This window comes from Microcaecilia unicolor, chromosome 10 (genome assembly GCF_901765095.1).
Source record: "Microcaecilia unicolor chromosome 10, aMicUni1.1, whole genome shotgun sequence".
Lineage (NCBI taxonomy): Eukaryota > Metazoa > Chordata > Amphibia > Gymnophiona > Siphonopidae > Microcaecilia > Microcaecilia unicolor.
Genome location: NC_044040.1, coordinates 71,056,203 through 71,078,372, shown reverse-complemented (window position 1 = coordinate 71,078,372; position 22,170 = coordinate 71,056,203). Strand labels below are relative to the sequence as shown.

Here is a 22,170-nt window from a genome sequence, read left to right as displayed (position 1 = left end):
AAAAAAAAAGTTAAACAAAACCATTGCTGAAATGAAACTAAGTTGTATACATGTTTAGTCAGTATATGTTTTATATCAAACAGATGTCAGTAAACCAATAAGATAATTATATAAGGTGAGTATTCCCCAATGTAAAAATCCATCACGAGAACAAATAAATGTATTCCATCAAATATTAATATAAAATAAAGTAGAATAAAGTAACAAATAAGCTTTTCTTAAAATATATGTTAATCAATAAGTAAATATAAAATACAACTAATTTTAAACAATCATAAAGAAATGTAAGAAATATCTCAAAGAACATAAGGTTCAAAAATATGACTAAAAAAATTAAAGAAATAAAAACAAGTAAAATGCCTAAGACATAATAAAAAACCCCACCCAAAATGAATCAATACTTCTGTGCAAAGTAGAAAACTGAAATGCAAATCTAATATAATAAAACGCACCGTGAACGTTCTAATGAGGACAACGTTCTGAAGCCATCTGACGTCACTCCCTGAGTCCCTGGCTGTAGGGTTCGTGGAGTTCGTGGCGTTCGTGGTGTGAAGCCATCCAGCCGTCTCTGCCCCGCCCTCGCGTCTAAACAAACAAATCCGGAAGCGAAGCGTCAGGGAAGGAGGCGGCGCTCCCGACGTCTAGCCTTCCCTTCGCTGTGTTCCGCCTTCAAAACAAGGCGGAACACAGCGAAGGGAAAGCTAGACGTCGGGAGCGCCGCCTCCTTCCCTGACGCTTCGCTGCACGAACCGCCACGGAGGTAAAGTTAAAAAGAATAAAAAAAAAAAAAAGGGATGCATGGATGCGAAGGGGTGGGGGGGCATGGATGCGAAGGGGGGGGGGCATGGATGGGAAGGGGGGGGGGGGGAAGAGGGCGGGCCAGGCTGGGACATGGGAGAGAGAGTAGCATGGATGCGAGGGGGGGGTCATGGAAGGGCGAGAGGGGACTTGCTGGAAAAGGATGAATGGAGGCGGCAGGGGACAGAGGAGCATGGATGGGTATGGATTAGGAGGGCAGGGCACAGGGAGAGAGGGGAATAACTGGAAATGGATGAATGGAGGGGGCAGGGGACAGAGGAGCATGGATGGGCATGGATTGGGAGGGCAGGACTCAGGGAGAGAGGGAAATTGCTGGATAGGGAAAAATGGAGGGGCCAGGTGACAGATGAGCATGGATGGGCATGGATTGGAAGGGCAGGACTCAGGGAGAGGGGAATTGCTGGATAGGGATGAATGGAGGGGACAGATGGGCATGGATGGATATGGATTGCAGAGCAGGCCTCAGGCAGAGAGGGGAAATGCTGGATAGGGAAAAATGGAGGGGCCAGGTGACAGAGGAGCATGGATGGGCATGGATTGGAAGGGCAGGACTCAGGGAGAGGGGAATTGCTGTATAGGGATGAATGGAGGGGACAGATGGGCATGGATGGATATGGATTGCAGAGCAGGCCTCAGGCAGAGAGGGGAAATGCTGGATAGGGAAAAATGGAGGGGCCAGGTGACAGATGAGCATGGATGGGCATGGATTGGAAGGGCAGGACTCAGGGAGAGGGGAATTGCTGGATAGGGATGAATGGAGGGGACAGATGGGCATGGATGGATATGGATTGCAGAGCAGGCCTCAGGCAGAGAGGGGAAATGCTGGATAGGGAAAAATGGAGGGGCCAGGTGACAGAGGAGCATGGATGGGCATGGATTGGAAGGGCAGGACTCAGGGAGAGGGGAATTGCTGGATAGGGATGAATGGAGGGGACAGATGGGCATGGATGGATATGGATTGCAGAGCAGGCCTCAGGCAGAGAGGGAAAATGCTGGATAGGGAAAAATGGAGGGGCCAGGTGACAGAGGAGCATGGATAGGCATGGATTGGAAGGGCAGGACTCAGGGAGAGGGGAATTGCTGGATAGGGATGAATGGAGGGGACAGATGGGCATGGATGGATATGGATTGCAGAGCAGGCCTCAGGCAGAGAGGGGAAATGCTGGATAGGGAAAAATGGAGGGGCCAGGTGACAGAGGAGCATGGATGGGCATGGATTGGAAGGGCAGGACTCAGGGAGAGGGGAATTGCTGCATAGGGATGAATGGCGGGGACAGATGGGCATGGATGGATATGGATTGCAGGGCAGGCCTCAGGCAGAGAGGGGAAATGCTGGATAGGGATGAATGGAGGGGGCAGGTGACAGACAAACATGGATGGCCATGGATTGGGAGGGCAGGGCTCAGGGACAGAGGGGAATTGCTGGAAAAGGATGAATGGAGGGGGCAGGGGACAGATGGCCATGGATTGGGAGGGCACGGCTCACACTGTCTCTCTCATATACAATGTCTTTCTGACTCTCACTCTCACACACTCTGTCTCACACAGTATCACATTCACTCTCTATGTGCCACACAGTCACTCACACACTCGCTTGGTGTCATACACTCACTCTCACAGAGAATCTGTGTCTCACACACACTCTGTCTCTTGCCCACACACACACACACTCTCTCACACTGTGTCTCACATACACACTTGCACACACTCTCATTCTCTCACACACTCTCTCACAAACACACTCACACCCAGACTCACTCTCTCTCTCACATACTCACACTTTCACTCTGACTCTCAAACACTCACTCTCACATACACTCTCCCAAACATACACACTCCAAGGAAAACCTTGCTAGCGCCCGTTTCATTTGTGTCAGAAACGGGCCTTTTTTACTAGTATAAAATAAAGACAAACACCCAGAAAACATCTACATTTTAGTTAAACTATTATAAATCACTTTTCCTATCTCATAAAAAGGTACAAGGTCTAGGTTCTGTATTCAAGCTATTAGATGCTATTGTGTTTTATATAGTACCTAAGATACACAAAACTCTGAATAACCCTCCAGGATGCCCTATAGTTTTGGGCAATGGTTCAATTTTAGAATCATTACTCCAGTTTGTAGATTATTTTCTACTAGTAAAAAAGCCCCGTTTCTCATGCAAATGAAACTGGGGCTAGCAAGGTTTTCTTCTGTGTGCATGTGGGAGTGTGTGTGTACCTGCCCTCTGCCCTCTCTCCCTTCCCCTGTGCTGTCTGTCCTCTCTGTCCCCTCCCCCCTCTGAGTTGAGTCCTTCAGTGTTAAGTTTCCTGCTGTGATGTATTTGTGTTACAGAGATAGTGAGGGCTTCTGCCCTCTCTCCCCTCCCCCCTCTGAGTCCTTCACTGTTAGAGAGAGCGCGATTTGATTTCGTGCTTTGCTGTGTTTTCCTTCACTGTTTGTGTTACAGAGAGAGCGAGGGCGGGGCAGACGCTCATGGGGAAACCGGATATCTCTCCCCCTTCACACTTCCGACTGGAGGCTTCATTTAGAACCTTGGTGGTGCCTTTTATATATAGAGATCTCCTTATGTACCATTGGGGAATACTCACCTTGTAAATTATCGTATTGGTTTATTATGTTTCATTCACTTCAACCTTTGTTCTCTTTTCAATCCATTTAATCCATATGTCACTTTATTCGACAGTATGTTAGAATAAGCCCTTAGCATTGTTAATTAATCATTTGAGAGGTAACGCTTTTTTATTAGCATTATTTTGAAGTTGTATCACTCCATATGTTTATTGGTTTTGAATCATATTACATTATGATGGTGATATTCTTAGAGAATCTCTCTCATGAATTTTAAATCATATTGACCATATGATGGCGATATAATAATGATTTGTGGTATGTCATCAACGTCACTCTGACTGACCTTAAGTTTCACACCGAGACCAGGCTCGGCTTTCATTTCAGTTGTGGTGTTTGGCCAACCAAAGCTATCAAAGGTAAGGAACTCTTCATAAATTCCTACCAATTCTTTATATTTCAATAACCACTTAGTTTTTCAAACATATCTTTTCATGCTTTAGAGAATTTTTTTGAGTTCTCAAAAAGAACAAAGACAAGCAGTCTGCAAGATCCAAAACAGCAGAAAAGCAGACCAATGTGGTAAAATAAAACAAAACTTATTCAACACAGATATATAAAAATCAGCATATAATTTTCCTCTAACCGCCCGATATGGTCATGTTTTGCCTCTCAAGTGCTGCGTCAGGGGCATAACATGAAGCTAGCAGGAACAGGGATGGTCCACTTGGGGATTATTATATGATGGCACTACAATGATGTCATGTGAAACTTTGGCAATTATGTATCATCTTTCTCCATCGTACAGATATGCATACAGACAACTGAAACATTTGCTTCAATATAATGGTCTCAAAGTCAGATTTATTAGAAATGCAACATGATTGGAAGGTATTAGTAAGGAGTTTCGTAACACTAGATACCTAGTGGCTGCCCTATATAGATTCTTAAAAGATTCTGACCCTCATGAAAATAGGCACAGGGTTAAATGGCATGCTGACATGGGTTCTGACTATAATGAAACAATATTGCCTAAGATAGCTATATCTATGTCCATTCAGGAAAATCATGTACAGATGGTATATTGTTGGTATTTGACGCCTGATAGATTAATCCATTAGTGCCCAATGTTCCCATAATAAGCTCTCATATGGGAACATTGGGCACTAATGGGTTAAATAATTTATTTTGCAGTCTCTCCCAATTGTTGGAGGGGCTGTTCTAGTAGAGGAACTGATACTTATCTGGTGGGCATGTCCTAAGATGAAACCATATTGGAAGGGTATACAATTGTGCCTTCATCTTCTAATGGGTCTTCTGGTTCATTAGGACCCAGGTACATTTTTATTAATTAAGAGCATCCCTAGATATACTAATGCTAAAACCACTTTAGTGTGTTTCTTTTTAAGCACAGGCAGACTGGTTTTGACAGCTTCCTGGAAGGAAGCGAGAGTTAATTCAGTGCAAAAATGGTTAACCAAATTAAGATATATCTATGAGATGGAGCACTTAACGGCTGTACATCGTAAGACACTGGTTTAGTGGGAAAAGAGATGAAGGGCCTCTAATGGATAAAACTGGAACATTCCACAGTTCATGTTAATTGTAGCCACTTGATATGTATGACTTGTTATCTTCCCCTTCTCTTTCTATTTTGTTCTTATTTTTCTTGTATACTGTGTTTTTTTTTTTTTTTCAAAAAATTAAAAATTTGGGAGAATTTATATTAGATCTATTGTACAGGATAACCAGCATGAAAAAATAACACCTTTGTATGGAAATAAACCATATAGAAATAAAGATACAACCAACAGTTATCAGTTATACCTTTTGCAGGGGAGGGGAGGGGTAAATAAAAAAATTCTCCATGAGCTGCTCCTCCACGAAGACTGCCACTGACAAAAGCATGGGTATAGCAGAAGTGGCCAGGTCCTCCTAAGGAACTTGGAGCACATCAGGACCAGTGTCTCAGGTCTGTGGAGGCTGTCACACTATCTCCAATGTCACAGAGGATAAGTGGTACTTATGTCGAAGGCGCTTGGAGGACACCGGCTACCTCAGTGTTCTTGGTACCACGCCTCGCCTAGGAGCATTCCCAGCCTTCCTCTGACTGGCACTGCTGTCTGTTGGCACTGATGAAGTCAAGGACAAATCTTTCCTCTTCTTTGGGTGGGAATAAGAAGTCACAATAAGTGGTCATCTTCCATCAACACTCAATGTCGCAGGTAAAGGATACCCTTCATACTAAAGCATCCCCAGTATCCAGTGTGATGCTTCTGATGATGAGGTTTATGAACTGAAGCTTCCCACGTTACGTTTCTCTACCACAAATCCCCCTCTGACATATGGGAACACAGATGATAATGAAGGGAATCATAGACAGATTCCAGGCACTGCAGGTACCAACTATGGGAATCCATAACAGATATGGTCCTGTTGCACTGAGGAACATCCTTTGAAGCCACTGGGTGTCTTCTTACGGAACATATCGTCCGGAAAAACAGCGCAGCAAAGTCAAATGAGTTGATACAGAAAAACTCCCAGACTGGTGCTTGAGACCTATTGAGTTGATAAGAAAAAAAAGAAAGGAAAACAACCTACAAAATCTACCTAGGGAAACCACCTGGAAGAAAAACCTCACAACAGTGACAGATCTTACTTGAAAAAACAAATTTACAAAAATCAGCACCAAGACTAATTAGTTGTCTGATCAGCTCCATGAAAAACTAGAGACTGAAGAGATCCCGTGTGACAGCAGAAGGTGGGAAGAGACGCACATGCACGATAGAGCCAGCTATATTCAGGGATGGAGAAGCTCCTGTGCAGGGCCTCATCAAATGACATCACACCAGCTGTCAGCCAAGAAAGCCTGACCTCTTGTAAGATCTCTGTCTTTATCCAGGGACAATTTTTGTCACATTCTTCACTGTACTTTAGCATCTTAGACTAACAGAAGATTCCCTAGCTAGATCACACCAAGCACCCCTTCCCTTACCAGAGCTATGTGAGGGTGTGCATTTCTGTTATGAGTTCTACTTATTTCTGTGCTTGCAATGCCACATAGACAAAGTGGTTAAATCCCCCATCACAAATACAAATGTAACTGTTACCAAAATATTTGGCCTCCTATGTCCCCTGCACAGCCTGCTAGACAGAACCTGAATGAGTACCTATGTTTCTCCCAGGACTTCTAATTATTGCACTTGCAGCCCCGAAAGACCAACCCACTGCTGATTAATTCTATCACTGTAGACAGAACAGTAGTAAAAGAAGCTGCCATTACTTCCTCCACTCCTTCCAGCTAGCTACACAGTACCCAGTGAAGGAGGCTGACTTGTTACTGGACAATTCTGGTTGTATATTTACGACATTTGTATCCCACAATTATCCCAAACAAGTTCAGGTTCAATGTGGCTCACATTAAAAGTAGAACATTTTTTTTTTTTTTTAATTCTTACATAAGTACATAAGTAGTGCCATACTGGGAAAGACCAAAGGTCCATCTAGCCCAGCATCCTGTCACCGACAGTGGCCAATCCAGGTCAAGGGCACCTGGCACGCTCCCCAAACGTAAAAACATTCCAGACAAGTTATACCTAAAAATGCGGAATTTTTCCAAGTCCATTTAATAGCGGTCTATGGACTTGTCCTTTAGGAATCTATCTAACCCCTTTTTAAACTCCGTCAAGCTAACCGCCCGTACCACGTTCTCCGGCAACGAATTCCAGAGTCTAATTACACGTTGGGTGAAGAAAAATTTTCTCCGATTCGTTTTAAATTTACCACACTGTAGCTTCAACTCATGCCCTCTAGTCCTAGTATTTTTGGATAGCGTGAACAGTCGCTTCACATCCACCCGATCCATTCCACTCATTATTTTATACACTTCTATCATATCTCCCCTCAGCCGTCTCTTCTCCAAGCTGAAAAGCCCTAGCCTTCTCAGCCTCTCTTCGTAGGAAAGTCGTCCCATCCCCACTATCATTTTCGTCGCCCTTCGCTGTACCTTTTCCAATTCTACTATATCTTTTTTGAGATACGGAGACCAGTACTGAACACAATACTCCAGGTGCGGTCGCACCATGGAGCGATACAACGGCATTATAACATCCGCACACCTGGACTCCATACCCTTCCTAATAACACCCAACATTCTATTCGCTTTCTTGAACAAGTAAAGCAGTTTAACAAATTACAGGCAATTTTCTTTAAAGAAAAAATTAAATAAGGAAATTATAAATTGTCAACTTGTATTAGACCCCAAATTGAAGGGGCTGGGCCTTAGTACTACTCAGGAGATTAGTTTCAAGAATCTTACAAAAATATATAGGTAAAGGCTTAACAGTATATACCGCGCATTTAACTTTTCCATTAGTCTCTTTTTCCAAGGCTAATCAGACTTACTAAACTCCAGCATAAATTTATAAAACCTTTTTCTGTGTAATAAACTGTTTCAAATGCTCAGGAAGAAAAAATACATATTTGACCCCTAAATATTTCACATTGCATTTGCACGGATAATTGAGACTAAAAGAGGCTCCCAAGGCTAATGTTGCAGATCTTAATGCTAAAAACTCTTTCCTTCTAGCCTGAGTCTGTTTAGTGACATCTGGAAAGACTAGTACTTTTTTCCCATAAAATGGGATTTGTAAATGCTTTAATGCAGTTTTTCTAACCAGTTCCAGGTCCTGTTGAAAAATAAAGGATACTAAAAGAGTTTGTCTTTCAGTTTTTTCAGTCAAGGATGATTCTAATAATTCCGAAACATTTAAATCAGGTTCTGTTTGCAATAGTTCCTGGGGGCCATCTTTCAATTTTCTTGCTGGCAGATAATATACTTTATTAAGTGGAGGTATTTTATCTTCTGTAAATTTCAAATTTTCCATCAGATATCGTTTGAAAATATCCAAAGGGGAATAAACTAAAGTTCTTGGAAAATTCAACAAACGCAAATTGAGCCTCCTGTTGTAGTTTTCAAAATACTCCAATCTGGTATGAATCAATGTGTTATCTTGTATAAGCTTTGCTGAAACTTCTTTCATTTTTACATTTTCATCAGATAAATGTTTCATTCTTTCTGAGACTTCACTTTTCATTGCAATAAGGTCTTTAGACAAAGTCTGAACGTTACTCACAAGAGAGTCGATCTTGCTAGCTGAGGTTAAGACCGTCTGAAGTGTCTCCCATATAGCCTCGAGTGATACCGGCACTTTCTGAGCCTTAGATGAAACGCAGGCTTCGACTGGGGAAATCGCTATGGAGCCCATTTGACTCGCCGCTACGCCGTCATCGCGGTTTTGCGGGTCGCCTCCATAATCGGCCCCAGTCGGTTGTGGCGGTTGAGACCGCGTTGGAGGGGACAACGAAATATCCTGTCCCAAGAGGTCAGCCTCTCCTGGCGCTGTAAACTCAGTGGGACCTCCGAACGCCGTCGTCGCGGTTCTCGCGAGAAAACTGTCGAGCGTCTGCTGGGTAGGTGTAGAAGTTAGAGCTGCTTGGGCCGCAGCTCTAACAAACGCCTTTCTCTTTGTATGCGGCATATTTCTTTAGAGGTAAAAACAAAATTTTTTAGGTAATAGAGAAAGGGTTTGTGCTCCTGCTAACTACCCGATGTTACTCGCGAGGAGATGTTGCTGCCGCCATCTTGCTCCGCCCCCATGGAGGAGCAATCCCCAGAAATTCTAACCAAGCTCCAGCCGTCAAAAAAAAAAAAAAAGTAGAACATTTGATAACAAATCCAAGTTACATTAGTTATAAACACAGAAACTTATGGAAATACAATGTAACAATAGAAAGCAAAAATCAACAGGAACAGTACAACAGTATATGAGCAAGTTCAAGGGTAGGAAGGACACAGAAAGGAAGTATGATCGGTACACTAATTTCACCTTCAACCTCTGATTTATCCAGTTTACACCAGAACTCATTATAATAGGGTGGTACTCCATATACATTCTAATTCCTGCCTAAGGTAACATTGAACTTTCACCTTAATCAGTTAATTGTCCTACCAATATTTTTCCTTAGGCCACATATTTAAGCATCATTTGGCTTGCAAATGCGCTGACACCATTTATCCAAAGCAAACTCAAGCTATTAGAAAGTCCACTCAGCTTTGTGTTTCTACTGAACATGAAAAACCTTAGAGTGGTGACACAATACACCATTTTCAATTGAGAAGCATACTGCATCTGATTTTGTTACACTCAGGCAGGACTGACCTTAGAAAGGCATACTAAGGACTGTTTTCATTATTTTATAAAGTTGTATTGCTTTTATATTTGTTATTTTGAAAACTGCTTTGGATGACTGAATGCAGTATATGAATCTTTATACCCTTTTCTCCCTCTCTTTTAATAAACAGTAAAGGCCCTGGGCAACACTGATTGTCAATCTAAGATCTTCCTTCCTTGGAGATATGTACAAGGTTGCAACGTGTTATATAGTTCATATATTTCAAACTACTCAAGCTATTTGGGCTTCACATCCTTTTCAAGGAATACATCCCAATTGGGGCCCATTTTATGGTTTTGAGCATCTACTATGTTGCTTAAATAAAGCAGGGGGGTTGGGTAAATGGCAAAAGTTAATCCCCCCCACCAAATATATATATTATATATATTTATTTTAATTTTTTTCACTCCAGATGGCACTCTTCTTTTTCTCCATGTATTGTTGAAGGCAAAACTTAGAAAATCTCACTTGTGTGATATGATGAACCTGCTTATCTTTAGGTGTTCTCTGAAAACTGCAGGTAACCAGTAGAAATGCCCTTCCCTCCTCCCCTAAATGTTCTTCCTCCTCATATATATTTTAGTTAAATGAAAATTAGGAGAAACTGCATTTAAAAAGTTAACTCCCTTGTTCTACAATCTCTCGTGCACATTATATGGCTAACTTTGAAACTGTATGGGTACAGAACTTTCCTTTGGAGATGAGATCCATTTGTGGAGTGGAGGAGTAGCCAGCCTAGTGGTTAGTGGAGCGGACTTTGATCCTGGGGAACTGGGTTCGATTCCCACTGCAGCTCCTTGTGACTCTGGGCAAGGCACTTAACCCTCCATTGCCCCAGGTACAAAATAAGTACCTGTATATATGTAAACCACTTTGAATGTAGTTGCAAAATACCACAGAAAGGCGGTATATCAAGTCCCATTTCCCTTTCCCTCCCTTACATTGATGACGTGTTCCTATTATGGTGTGGGAATATTGGCAATTTAAAATTTTCATACTTCATTAAATTCATGTGATGAACAGTTTCGCCATAAATTATTCAGATAAAATAATTCAATTTTTGGATCTAGAAATACATCAGACAGGTTTGGGCTTTGAAACTAAGGTTTTTAATTAGCCTACTGATAAAAACACTTTTTTGTCATATGACAGTTGTCATCCAAGGAGTTTAAAGAACAGTCTTCCCTTATCACAATTTTTGAGACTGAGAAGGAATTGTTCATCTTTAAAGAATTTCTAATGTCAGAGTAAGATGATGGAGAAATTAAAGTTGAGAGGATATCCAGATAGAATTTTGAAATCAGAATACAAATGAGAGCTAGATTTTCAGATAAGGATTCCTTTTACAAAAAAGAATATATCAGACGGAAGACAATATACAAACTTGTGTATTAAGATATAATTCAAAGGGTGATGATCTAGCAGGAATTGTCACAAAGAATTGATCAATACTAAAAATACATCCTGCATTTGCACAACGATCTAACGATAACATTTAAAAGAGAAAAGAACTTGAAAAAATTGTTGTTTCCTGCTGAATTTAAGAACACTAATATTTGGAAGAAAAAATTTTGTGGGTCATTTTAAATGTTTGAAATGCTCAATCTGTTTGATAACTATACGACATTTTGCAACTTGTCAAACAGATTATGTCGTTTATGTAGTTTTATGCCCACATGGTAAAATATATATGGGCATGACCAGTAGGAGTTTAAGAATAAGAATGTTGGAACACAAATTGAATTTGAAAACCGGAAGGAATCCGGCTCCCCAACATTGTAGAATTACAGTGTTTTTCTTTAGATCATGAACAGGTCTGGTTAAGAGGTGGTGATAGTTTCAAAAGACTACAAAGAAAAGAAGCAAGATGGATTGAAAAACTTCATGCCATGGAATCAGATGGATTTAATCATGAAATTGATTGGGCTGTTTTTCTGTAAAGTTGATTAAAGATAAGATCATCGATGGGAAAATTAGGTTCTTACCTTGGTAATTTTCTTTCCTTTAGTCACAGCAGATGAATCCTGCAGACTCTGGGGCTGGACGGTCAATATACCCAAAAGTCACCTGACCCCCTCTCAGTCGAGTATTTGGGGGTCCGGTTCGACACGGCCTCGGGGTTTGTCTTTCTCCCCAAACACAGGCGACTCAAGCTTCAGAAACAGGTCCGTCTGCTCCTGTGGATGCCTCGCCCTCGAGCTTGGGACATTGTCCAGCTTCTGGGGTCGATGACGGCCACCATGAAGGTGATTCCCTGGGTGAGAGCTCATATGAGGCCACTGTAGATTGCTCTTCTCCAACAATGGTTGCCGGTCTCCCAGGAATACCAACGCAGACTAACGTGGCTCCCTGCAGTCTGGCACAGTATGGATTGATGGCTCTCAGACAGGATGCTGCGACTGGGAATGCTGCTCGCGCTTCCTTCTTGGTGCCTGGTGATAACGGATGCCAGCCTTTTGGGCTGGGGAGCTCTTTGCCAGGGAAGCTATGCTCGGGGTCAGTGGACACCCGTGGAAGTGGGGTGGTCCATCAATCGCTTGGAACTGAGAGCGATATTCAAAGCTCTTATGGCCTTCCACTAGACTCTGAAGGGGCTTGCTGTCCGAGTTCTGTCAGGCAACACGACAGCAGTGGCCTACATCAATCGTCAGGGCGGCACTCAGTGCAGGGCCCTGGCCGCGGAGGCCGCTCAGATTTGCCACAGGGCCGAGCGCCACTTGCTTCTGCTGTCCGCAGCTCACATAGCAGGTCAGAGCAGCGTGCAAGCCGATTTTCTCAGCAGGCATCAAATCGACCCGGCGGAATGGGAACTAACAGAAGAAGTTTTTTCTTCAGTTTTGTGCCAAATGGGGGACTCCCGTATTGGATCTAATGGCGTCAAGTGCAAACCCCAAAGTCCCTCGCTTTTTCAGCAGAAGGAGATCCTTGCTCGGCGGGGTTGGATGCCTGGCCACTGTGGAACATTTGTCCGAGCGAAAGGAGTTCCTCTGCTGAAAACGGGCACATTGAGAAAACCCAGCAGAGCACCCCGGGTGATACCTGCGAGCTTCACGGAAGCGAGGTCTGGAAGAGGAGGGAAACACAGGACCTTTGGAAGGCCTCGGCCTATCCTCAGGTAACCGTTGGGACTTAGTCCCCTAGGTCTTTAACAATCTTCTCCAATTCCTCTCCAAATAACAGAAGGCACCGAAAGGGTAACCTCAGCAGCCTTTGCTTAGAGGCCATGTCAGCCGCCCAATGCCGCAGCCAAAGAAGGCGGCAGGCAGAAACCACCATAGACATCTGCTTAGCCAAAAAAAATGTCAGGAAGTATTTTTTCATGGAGGGAGTAGTGGATGCTTGGAATGCCCTCCCACGGGAGGTGGTGGAAATGAAAACGGTAACGGAATTCAAACATGCGTGGGATAAGCATAAAGGAATCCTGTGCCGAAGGAATGGATCCTCAGGAGCTTAGTCAAGATCGGGAGGCGGGGCTGGTGGTTGGGAGGCGGGGATAGGGCTGGGCAGACTTATACGGTCTGTGCCAGAGCCGGTGGTGGGAAGCGGGACTGGTGGTTGGGAGGCGGGGATAGTGCTGGACAGACTTGTACGGTCTGTGCCAGAGCCGGTGGTTGGGAGGCAGGGCTGGTGGTGGGGAGGTGAGGTTAGTGCTGGGCAGACTTATACGGTCTGTGCCTGTGCCAGAGCCGGTGGTTGGGAGGTGGGGCTGGTGGTTGGGAGGCGGGGATAGTGCGGGGCAGACTTATACGGTCTGTGCCCTGAAGAGCACAGGTACAAATCAAAGTAGGGTATACACAAAAAGCAGCAAATATGAGTTATCTTGTTGGGCAGACTGGATGGACCGTGCAGGTCTTTTTCTGCTGTCATCTACTATGTTACTATGTTACTATGACATCTGCTTAGCCAAAGCTCTGACCAGATCATAAAGGGCATCAACCAAAAATTACAGGGCAGACTCCATCCATGGGGCAACCTCAGAGAGGGACCCCGACCCATGCGCAGGCTGATCCACCGCCTGTTGTAACCAGGAAAAACAGGCCTGGGCTGCATAGGAACTGCAAATAGTCGCCCTTAAGGCAAGGCCCGATATTTCAAAGGACCGCTTCAGCGCAGATTCTAGACGCCGGTCCTGCATGTCTTTCAAAGCAACCCCTCCCTCTACTGGGAGAGTGGTCTTTTTAGTTACATCCATAGCCCTGGCCACTTTTAAAGGCCCATCAGGGTCAGACCATTGAGCTGAAATAAGCTCCTTGATGGAGTCATGCCCAGGAAAAGCCCGAGCAGCCTTCTTAGTACTCGCCATCCTAGGATTAACAGAGGAGGCATCGCCCTCAGCAGGATCATCAATCAAGAGGGCCTGCAAGGCGTTAGCAATGAGAGCTGGCAGCTCGTCGCGGTGGATAATCCGAACCACATTGGGATCATCCAAGTCGAGTGGCAAACAGGAATCCTCATCTGGATCATCCGTCCATGAGGGCCTGATCCCTCAGATTACCCACAGCCCGACCACAGAGGGGGGGGGGGGGGGGTGATGCGCCATTCTCAGACGGGGAATTTACCCATCTACATCTAGCGTCCTTCCAACGCTCGGGGGAAGAATTAACATCTGCAGCCATCAAAACCTGGAGGGAATCCAGAATGCAATGCAGTGTCAGACACCTGCGGCAGAGATCTTTTTAACATGAAGGCCTTATGCATCAGAAGCACAAACTCAGGGGAGAAAAACTCACCCTGGCCTTCCGCCCCCGAATTAGGAGAAGCGGAGGCTGGAGCTCCTCTAGCACTCCCGAAACGCGCCGTCCCCCTGCACTCAGACTCCTCCACAACCGCGAGGGTCGAGTCATATGGCGCTTCCAAAATGGCGCCCGCTGCAAGCTCCATCAAGCAGGAAGAATCACCACTCGCCATACTCGTACTAGCTTCTAAGGAGCACGTACTGCAAAGCCCCGCTGCTGACCTGCGTCTACCACAGCGGGAGCAGCGCTTAACTCCTTCAGCAGCCATCGCCCGACTGTACAGAAATATAGAAATAAAATGGCGGCTTTGCACCAAAACGTACCCCACACAGAACGCTGTACGCGGGAACCTCCCCAGAGGAGCTGGGCACCACTCTCACCTCAGAAGACAGAGTCAACGAGCTCCGGTCAAGCTGCACTGAACCAGAATCTCTAGAAAAACCCTCGGAAATAGCAACGCTAAGTGCGCCCCTTTTTTTTTTTTTTTTTTTAACGGTGTGAGGAAAGTTGGAGGCAGGCAGTAACAGAGGGACTCTGAGAGGAGGGGGAATGGGTAAGGCAGGGATAGGGCGAACTTATATGCCTTTAAAGTGGGCACCACCAGCCACAACACCCCCGCTCTACTGGCAAAGCACAGAAACCACCCCAGGCAGAAATGCAGGAGCTGATCAAGCGACGTCCACACCTACTGGAAGATAGAGAAATACTGAAGGCAGAAGGGGCTTGCCGTTCAAGGGTCACTGTGGTTTTTCAGTGTTCTCTATCTCCACCTGCTGGTAGGCGGATACAACCCATCAGTTAATGGATTCATCTGCTGCTGATGACAAGGAACAACTATTCTTTGTTTTCTGTGTGTAAAATGTAATGTGTGAGTTCTGTGAATAAGAATCTTATTTGGAATCATGTTTTATATGTTTGACCAAAAGGAGCTGAATTTGTTAAATTTGGTCATTAAAGTTTGTTTGATAGGAGGTTGAGCATCTTGAGTATTGTGTTCAATTCTGGTCGCCGCATCTCAAGAAAGATATAGTAGAACTGGAAAAGGTGCAGCGAAGGGCTATTAAAATGATAGTGGGGATGGGACAACTTCCCTATGAAGAAAGACTAAGGAGGCTATGACTTTTCAGCTTGGAGAAGAGACGGCTGAGGGGAGACATGATAGAGGTATATAAAATAATGAGTGGAGTGGAACAGGTGGATGTGAAGCGTCTGTTCACACTTTCCAAAAATACTACCGTAGGACTAGGAGGCATGAAATGAAACTACAGTGTAGTAAATTTAAAACAAATAGGAGAAAATTTTCCTTCACCCAACGCGTAATTAAACTCTGGAATTCGTTGCCAGAGAACCTAGTGAAGGCGGTTAGCTTGGCAGAGTTTAAAAAGAGGTTGGATGGTTTCCTAAAGGATAAGTCCATAGACCGCTACTAAATGGACTTGGGAAAAATCCACAATTTTGGGAATAACTTGTATAAAATGTTTGTACGTTTGGGTAGCTTGCCAGGTGCCCTTGACCTGGACTGGCCGCTGTCGGGGACAGGATGCTGGGCTCGATGGACCTTTGGTCTTTTCCCACTATGGCATTACTTATGTACTTATGAGCTTAGAGTTATCATAGTAGATGACGGCAGAAGAAGACATGCACGGTCCATCCAGTCTGCCCAACAAGATAAACTCATATGTGCTACTTTATGTGTATACCTGACCTTGATTTGTATCTGTCATTTTCAGGGCACAGACTGTAGAAGTCTGCCCAGCACTAGCCCCGCCTCCCAACCACTAGCCCCGCCTCCCAACCACTGGCTCTGCCACCCAATCTCCGCTAAGCTTGAGGATCTATTCCTTCTCAACAGGATTCCTTTATGTTTATCCCACACATTTTTGAATTCCGTTACCGTTTTCATCTCCACCACCTCCCGCGAGAGGACATTCCAAGTATCCACCACTATCTCCGTGAAAAAATACTTCCTGACATTTTTCTTGAGTCTTGAAACGTTAAAGGGAAGCTATAGCCTAAGAAATGCATAGGCTACTTTAAAATGTGAAAAATACAAATAATAGAACCTACCCAGTGCTCAGCAGCGAAAAATAAAAAGATCAAGAGCATTTCAACTGTGGGAGAGATCCAGCAGCATTCCGATGTAAACTGGAACAGTTGCATACACAAGTGAAATTTAAATACCCGATTTGGCGCCAAAACCAAAGCACTGTAGAGAATAATATTAAGCTTAAAAGAAATAAGCAAAACAAATATGAGTGGACAAAGTAAACCGAGTGAGCAGGTATTGCAGTATGAGTGACACGAATCAAGTGGCACTGGTTACAAAGATATGTCTTAGTACATTGTACAGACTTAAGCAACCAAGGTATTTTGGTTTCTTTATTACTTCTTGAATATTTCTATTGTTCTTTCATGTTGAAAAATATGGAGCATGCTGTGGAGCTCCATGGAACTCCTACTTTAAAAAAAAAAATACAATTCAGAATACACTGGACAGTAAAATATAACAAATGTACAAAATGGTGTCAGGATTTCTACAAGTCACTTTATATGGCATATGCATGGATGAACATATGAAAACTATACATGACTTTCTACAAAAGAATCCCACATGCAGAGCAATTTAATTTACCTGGTACAATGTGCTGCTGGTAATTGTAGGAAGAAGGAATTGCACCAATAGGAAGCTGCGGTTTGGGATTGCCAGGTGGTACCTCATCGTCATCTTCCCCAAAATGATGTACTTTCTCATACTTTTCTAGATACCTGAAATTAGCAAAATGTTTTAGCCTTCCAGCTTCTTAATGTATTTAAAGCTTTCATATAGTTGTAACAAAATAAAACAGAGAAACACAAACTTAGTAACCTACATCAAACAATTTACAATTTAAATTACAATTTACAAAACAATGCACAAACTGTGAATGACAGATACATAACCAAAGTTCACCAATGTGCAAATCTACATATAGCATGCAGAAAAAAGGGTAGTTGTCAATCATCAAAAAATATTTTGAAACAAATGAATACCTTTAGAGTATTTCATAAACAGAGACACAACACATCACTTAGTCTACTACGTAAGGATCAAATGTGGAATTGACAATTTTTTATCTGATATCCAAGAGATCATTTAAAAAAATAATTCCAACTATTATATTTTGTATTCCCCCACCCAGCCCCGCCAACAAACACATAAAATACATAGAACTTAAGTATAATGTCCCAATCATCCTAAAAAACCCCTTTTAGTATTGAAAAATCCTCCTGGATACAGAAATTCTATGCATACACAGGTAACTTTTGCAGACACTGATCTGAAAGTTGACTGCCTACTGGCAACAATGGACGATTCCCAGGGTACTGACACCAACAGTGGATTAATGTCCAGAAGCCTCCTTCTCAACATGCTATTTGACTGTAGTCTAGTACTGCCATTACGTACTGATGTTTAAGGCTCAATTAATTGGCCTAGACCACTTAGCGGTGGCAGGTTGGTCACTCAAGTTTCAAATTTATTTGAAAACTTACTAGCCTGCCCAAAGTAAATGTCTGGGCAGCTTACAATCTAAAATTAAAAGTAAAAGGAAACAGAAAAATCTATGATGACAAGAAAAAAAGAGAGGAGGAGGAAAAACAACAATATTAATAGGAAAGAATGGGAGGGGAAACACACACGGGTTACTGTGGCACTCAGGATCACCTCGAGGACAGTTAATTAGGGGTAAGCATAAGCATTCAGAAAAAAAGTGTGTTTTTAAATCAGCTTTGAGAAGTATGATTGTGGACTGAAGACTAAGGAGTGGTACAGAATTCTGGGCCTTGTACTGAAAAGATAGAACGCCAAATAGATACATGAAAAATCTTGTGAAAAGAAGAGACAAGAAGTCTGTTCTGCTGCTGAGAGCATAGGCTGCAGGATGGACAATAAGGGGTGGGGTACTGAAGGAGGAATGGGGGATGGTCAGTGGTACGAACTTTATAAACTAGAAAAAGGACTTTATACATCTTACTACATCTATTGGACACCTTAGGCATCGGAGGGAACGTGTTGCATTGGTTTCAGGGCTTTCTGTCAACAAGAACATACCAGGTCAAAGGCACTCCAGATCATTCTGCGCCCTGGAAAGCTACTTGTTGGGTCCCACAAGGTTCGCCTCTTTCACCAAGGCTATTCAACATCATGCTGTTTCCCCTTGCAACAGCACTAGCAAAACTAGGCTTGAATCCATTTATCTACGCAGATGATATAACCATCTCTATTCCCTTCCATTCCTCATTGGATGAAATCAAAGATCTGATTGAAGCGAGTTTTTCCATCATGGATCATTGGGCTGAGGTATTTCGGTTTAAGTTAAACAAAGATAAAACTCAATGTCTGGTGCTCTCGTCCATCCAAACCAGATTTTCATCACGCATGCTTGTCCTTAAAGACCAGACGCTCCCTATTTCAAAGAGCTTAAAACTTCTAGGTGTTGAGCTGGACCCTTACCTTCAACTGGATTTGCAAGGTGAACTTGTTTGAAAGCTTCAGGAGTTTGCTGCTACAGTAAAACATATATTAAAATAAAATGGATCCAGGCTAAAGAATTTTCATCAAATAAAGCCAATGACGACATTCACATCTTGCAAATGGATTCTGCCATGAAATATAGCTGTGAATATCAGGTCAAAGTTCAAAGTGCGCTGTAGAGTTCTGTCAGAGTGATGCTGTTTACTGCAGCTGCTATGCACAAGGAACAGTGTAAAAGCTACTTATTAGTTCAAATATCAAGGACAAGGAAAAGCAAGGCTGACTCAGCCTATAGATCAGGTGAGGCTCTGGCCCAGGGCGCCAAACACCCAAGCCCATGACATCACCAGCCCATAGCTAAAAAGAAAAAAAAGCTTCTTTTACCGTCAGTCAAAATTCACAATATAGAGGAGGGACAGGCACCAGGCAGTTTGCTTCATGCTTTCTTCCTCCCTCCGCTGGATACTGACGTGGATGCTGGAGCTGACCTCGATAGGTTAACAGATAACCTTGGAACCGCCCCTCCCATCCACCCCTCTCTCCCAACAACCAATCCCAGTGTGCCTTGCAGGGAGGGGCAAGACATTGAAGCATTTCAACTGCTTTCAGCATCTAGCACACTTTTGGCCTGCCGCTGTCTCTGCTGCTAGCCTCTTCTGCCACTGCTCTGTCAACCTAAAAAGAACAGCTTTTCCACCACCAGAATTTCAGCAGGTAAGAGGTGGAACAGGTAGGAAGTGGGCACAAAAACAAAAGCTAGTCCAGGGCGCCACAACCTCTTGAGCCGGCCCTGAGGAAAAGAACACAGTTGCAGCACTTGAAAACAAACTTAAAGCAAACTCACCTGAAATGAGGAATGTGTCCGAGGTTCTATGGGCTGATGGGCCACATCCTCAGAATTCAAAAATAGATTCATGGCCCATCTCCTTCATATCCTGAGTAAGCAGTACAACAAAATGTTTTCCTGGAAGTACATGCAACCTCTCATGGCAAGAGTGTTGTGGATGGCATTTGGGGGTTATGCAAAGTCATTAGTGAGGCTGCAATTATAAGCAGAGATGAAACTGCTCCAATTGTACAGAGTGTAAAGGACTTCTGTGAATTGGCTGCATGTCTCATGCCTAGCACAATTGTAATCTTTATCAGCAGCCAAAATATTCCACTTGATGGTTTATTTATTTTGAGGAAAATGTGTCAGCCCTTCCAGGTATCAAGAAGTTGCATGTCCCATGTTGTCAAGGCATTTCCAAATGGTGAATTGCAGCTTTTCTACAATTCAATGAATGTTTTACATCTAGCAGATGAAACAGGCACTGTCCAGAGTTCTAAAGTGATAGGCGACTAGGTTTTAGTACAATTACGAAGAACTGTTTCCCAGAGAAATCACTAAGAGGAAAATGAAGTGAAAGTCATGGTTAAATCAGCAGGAAATAAATGGAAGTGGCCAGCTAGAGGACAGGCTGTGGTACATGTCGGAGATTATGAAAAAGATAACATCTCCAGATATAGCTGATTCACTTGGACAGTTTGTGTTCCATGATGAACTGCATGCTTGACATTGCAGCTTGTGATGCACAGGACAGATGATATTTCATGTGACACGACTATACTTACAAACTTACAACTGAATTTTTTTATTTGTGCTCTGGCAACTGTTCAACAGACTGTCTTTTTGATTATTATTATTATTTACTAGTTTCCATTATTAGAGACAGGAGAGAAATGCCTTGCACTAATTTGTGATGCACGGGACATTCTCAAGTGTAGTAAAATTTGTTGAGAAACATCCTATTAAGGATTGAACTGTGTTATATTGTATCAACATTTTAATTGAGCCAAATCTATTGTGCAATATGACATACATAAATTTTACTCTGGCTATGAGGATTAGGATGTTAATTTGTTTTGAATTTTGCAAAAAATTCAAAATTTTTAACTGTGAAAAAGATTCAGTTTCATATGTCTACAGGATAAAATTAAATAATCCATGAGTATAAGCCCTCATCTCTCCTGCATGGGAAACTAACGAGGCCTCCCCAAACACGACCCCCTCTGCCAAAGGAAAGCCTGCATAGCCACCTGGATACTGCCCTAATGCTGCTCTCCGCTTCTCACAGTGGGGACAGCTTTTAACAACTTCGGCAGCCATTGCAAAGAAAACAAAAATAAAAGCACAAATGACCCAAAGATGAAAGAAAAGTTAAAGATACACTCACCCTGGGAGAGCCAGCTATCAGGAGTCCTGCTGTCGAACTCAGTGCTACTGGAAGCACACTCGAATCCTATCTATTACTAAGCCCTTTATAGTGGCCCAAACCAGTATCTCTCCTGCAGACAAGGCTGTGGGCTTTTAAAGAATTATGCCCTACTTTTTTTTTTCAGTGATGAAGGAGAATAGAGGAAGGGCTGGAAAGGGGAGAAGAGGGGGGAGAGGGACCTGGTATCACCAGGTGCATCCCCTAAAGTTGGAGCCGCTCAGCTGCGATCCCTAAAGTTTTATTGAACTAAGTGACCCAGAACAGGAGCTACTATCAGATGAGACCAGGAGCTTGTGAGAGACCATACATCCACCTGCTGGAGATAGAAAATAGTGACTGACCAAGGGGCATTCCATCCTATAAGTGCAGTTCAGCGCTTTCTATTTCCACCTGCTTTTAAATGGTCACAACCCACAAGTCTCTGCATTCATCTGCTGCTGATGTTAAGGAATGTCCTACACTCTTTAGACATCCTATTTTAATAAAAAGACAACTAGATATGTTAATATTCCGAATTATTTTTTAGCATTTTGGTTTACGTTTCCAGAGAATCACACTGTAGGTAAAGAATTTTCCCTTGCTTTGGACTACCTCCACATCAAGAAAGGCTTGCGAGGGGAGGTGAGAAGATTCCAGCTGCATTCCCCATAAGCAGTTGATGGTGGGACATAGCTATGCTAGGAACTAGCCAGCATTTCCTTAAAAAAAAAAAAAATACCAATTTGTATTCCCAGACTTCAGATACCACCCTGCCAGAGGTGTTCTCCAGATTGGGTATCAACGAGCCCGTGACTTGAAAACCAACATATGGATGATCAGAAGCAAACGCCGGCGCTAGAGGCTGTTAGCGCCATATTAGCGCCAGCGTTTGCTACCATCCCATGATCAAAGTCCCTGAGCGCGTGAAACAACGCGCTCGAGGGCTCTGAACACAACTAGCATGCAAATGCATGCAAAACAGGGCTAAACTTATTCATCCCCAAAGATCAGCGACCAACGCGCCGAAGATTGGGTTGCTGGCCATGGCAAACTCTACA

The 22,170-nt window shown here is 43.4% G+C and overlaps 1 protein-coding gene across 1 annotated transcript in view; it reads right to left on the bottom strand.

Annotated features, from left to right (window-relative positions):
* The window catches only part of ARID2 (AT-rich interaction domain 2), a 581,863-nt gene that overhangs the window by 421,177 nt on the left and 138,516 nt on the right, over nt 1–22,170 (bottom strand). Inside the window, exon 4 of the mRNA XM_030215750.1 lies at nt 16,995–17,128. Within this exon, the coding sequence (XP_030071610.1) occupies nt 16,995–17,128 (134 nt within the window). The remainder of the gene's footprint in view (nt 1–16,994; nt 17,129–22,170) is intronic.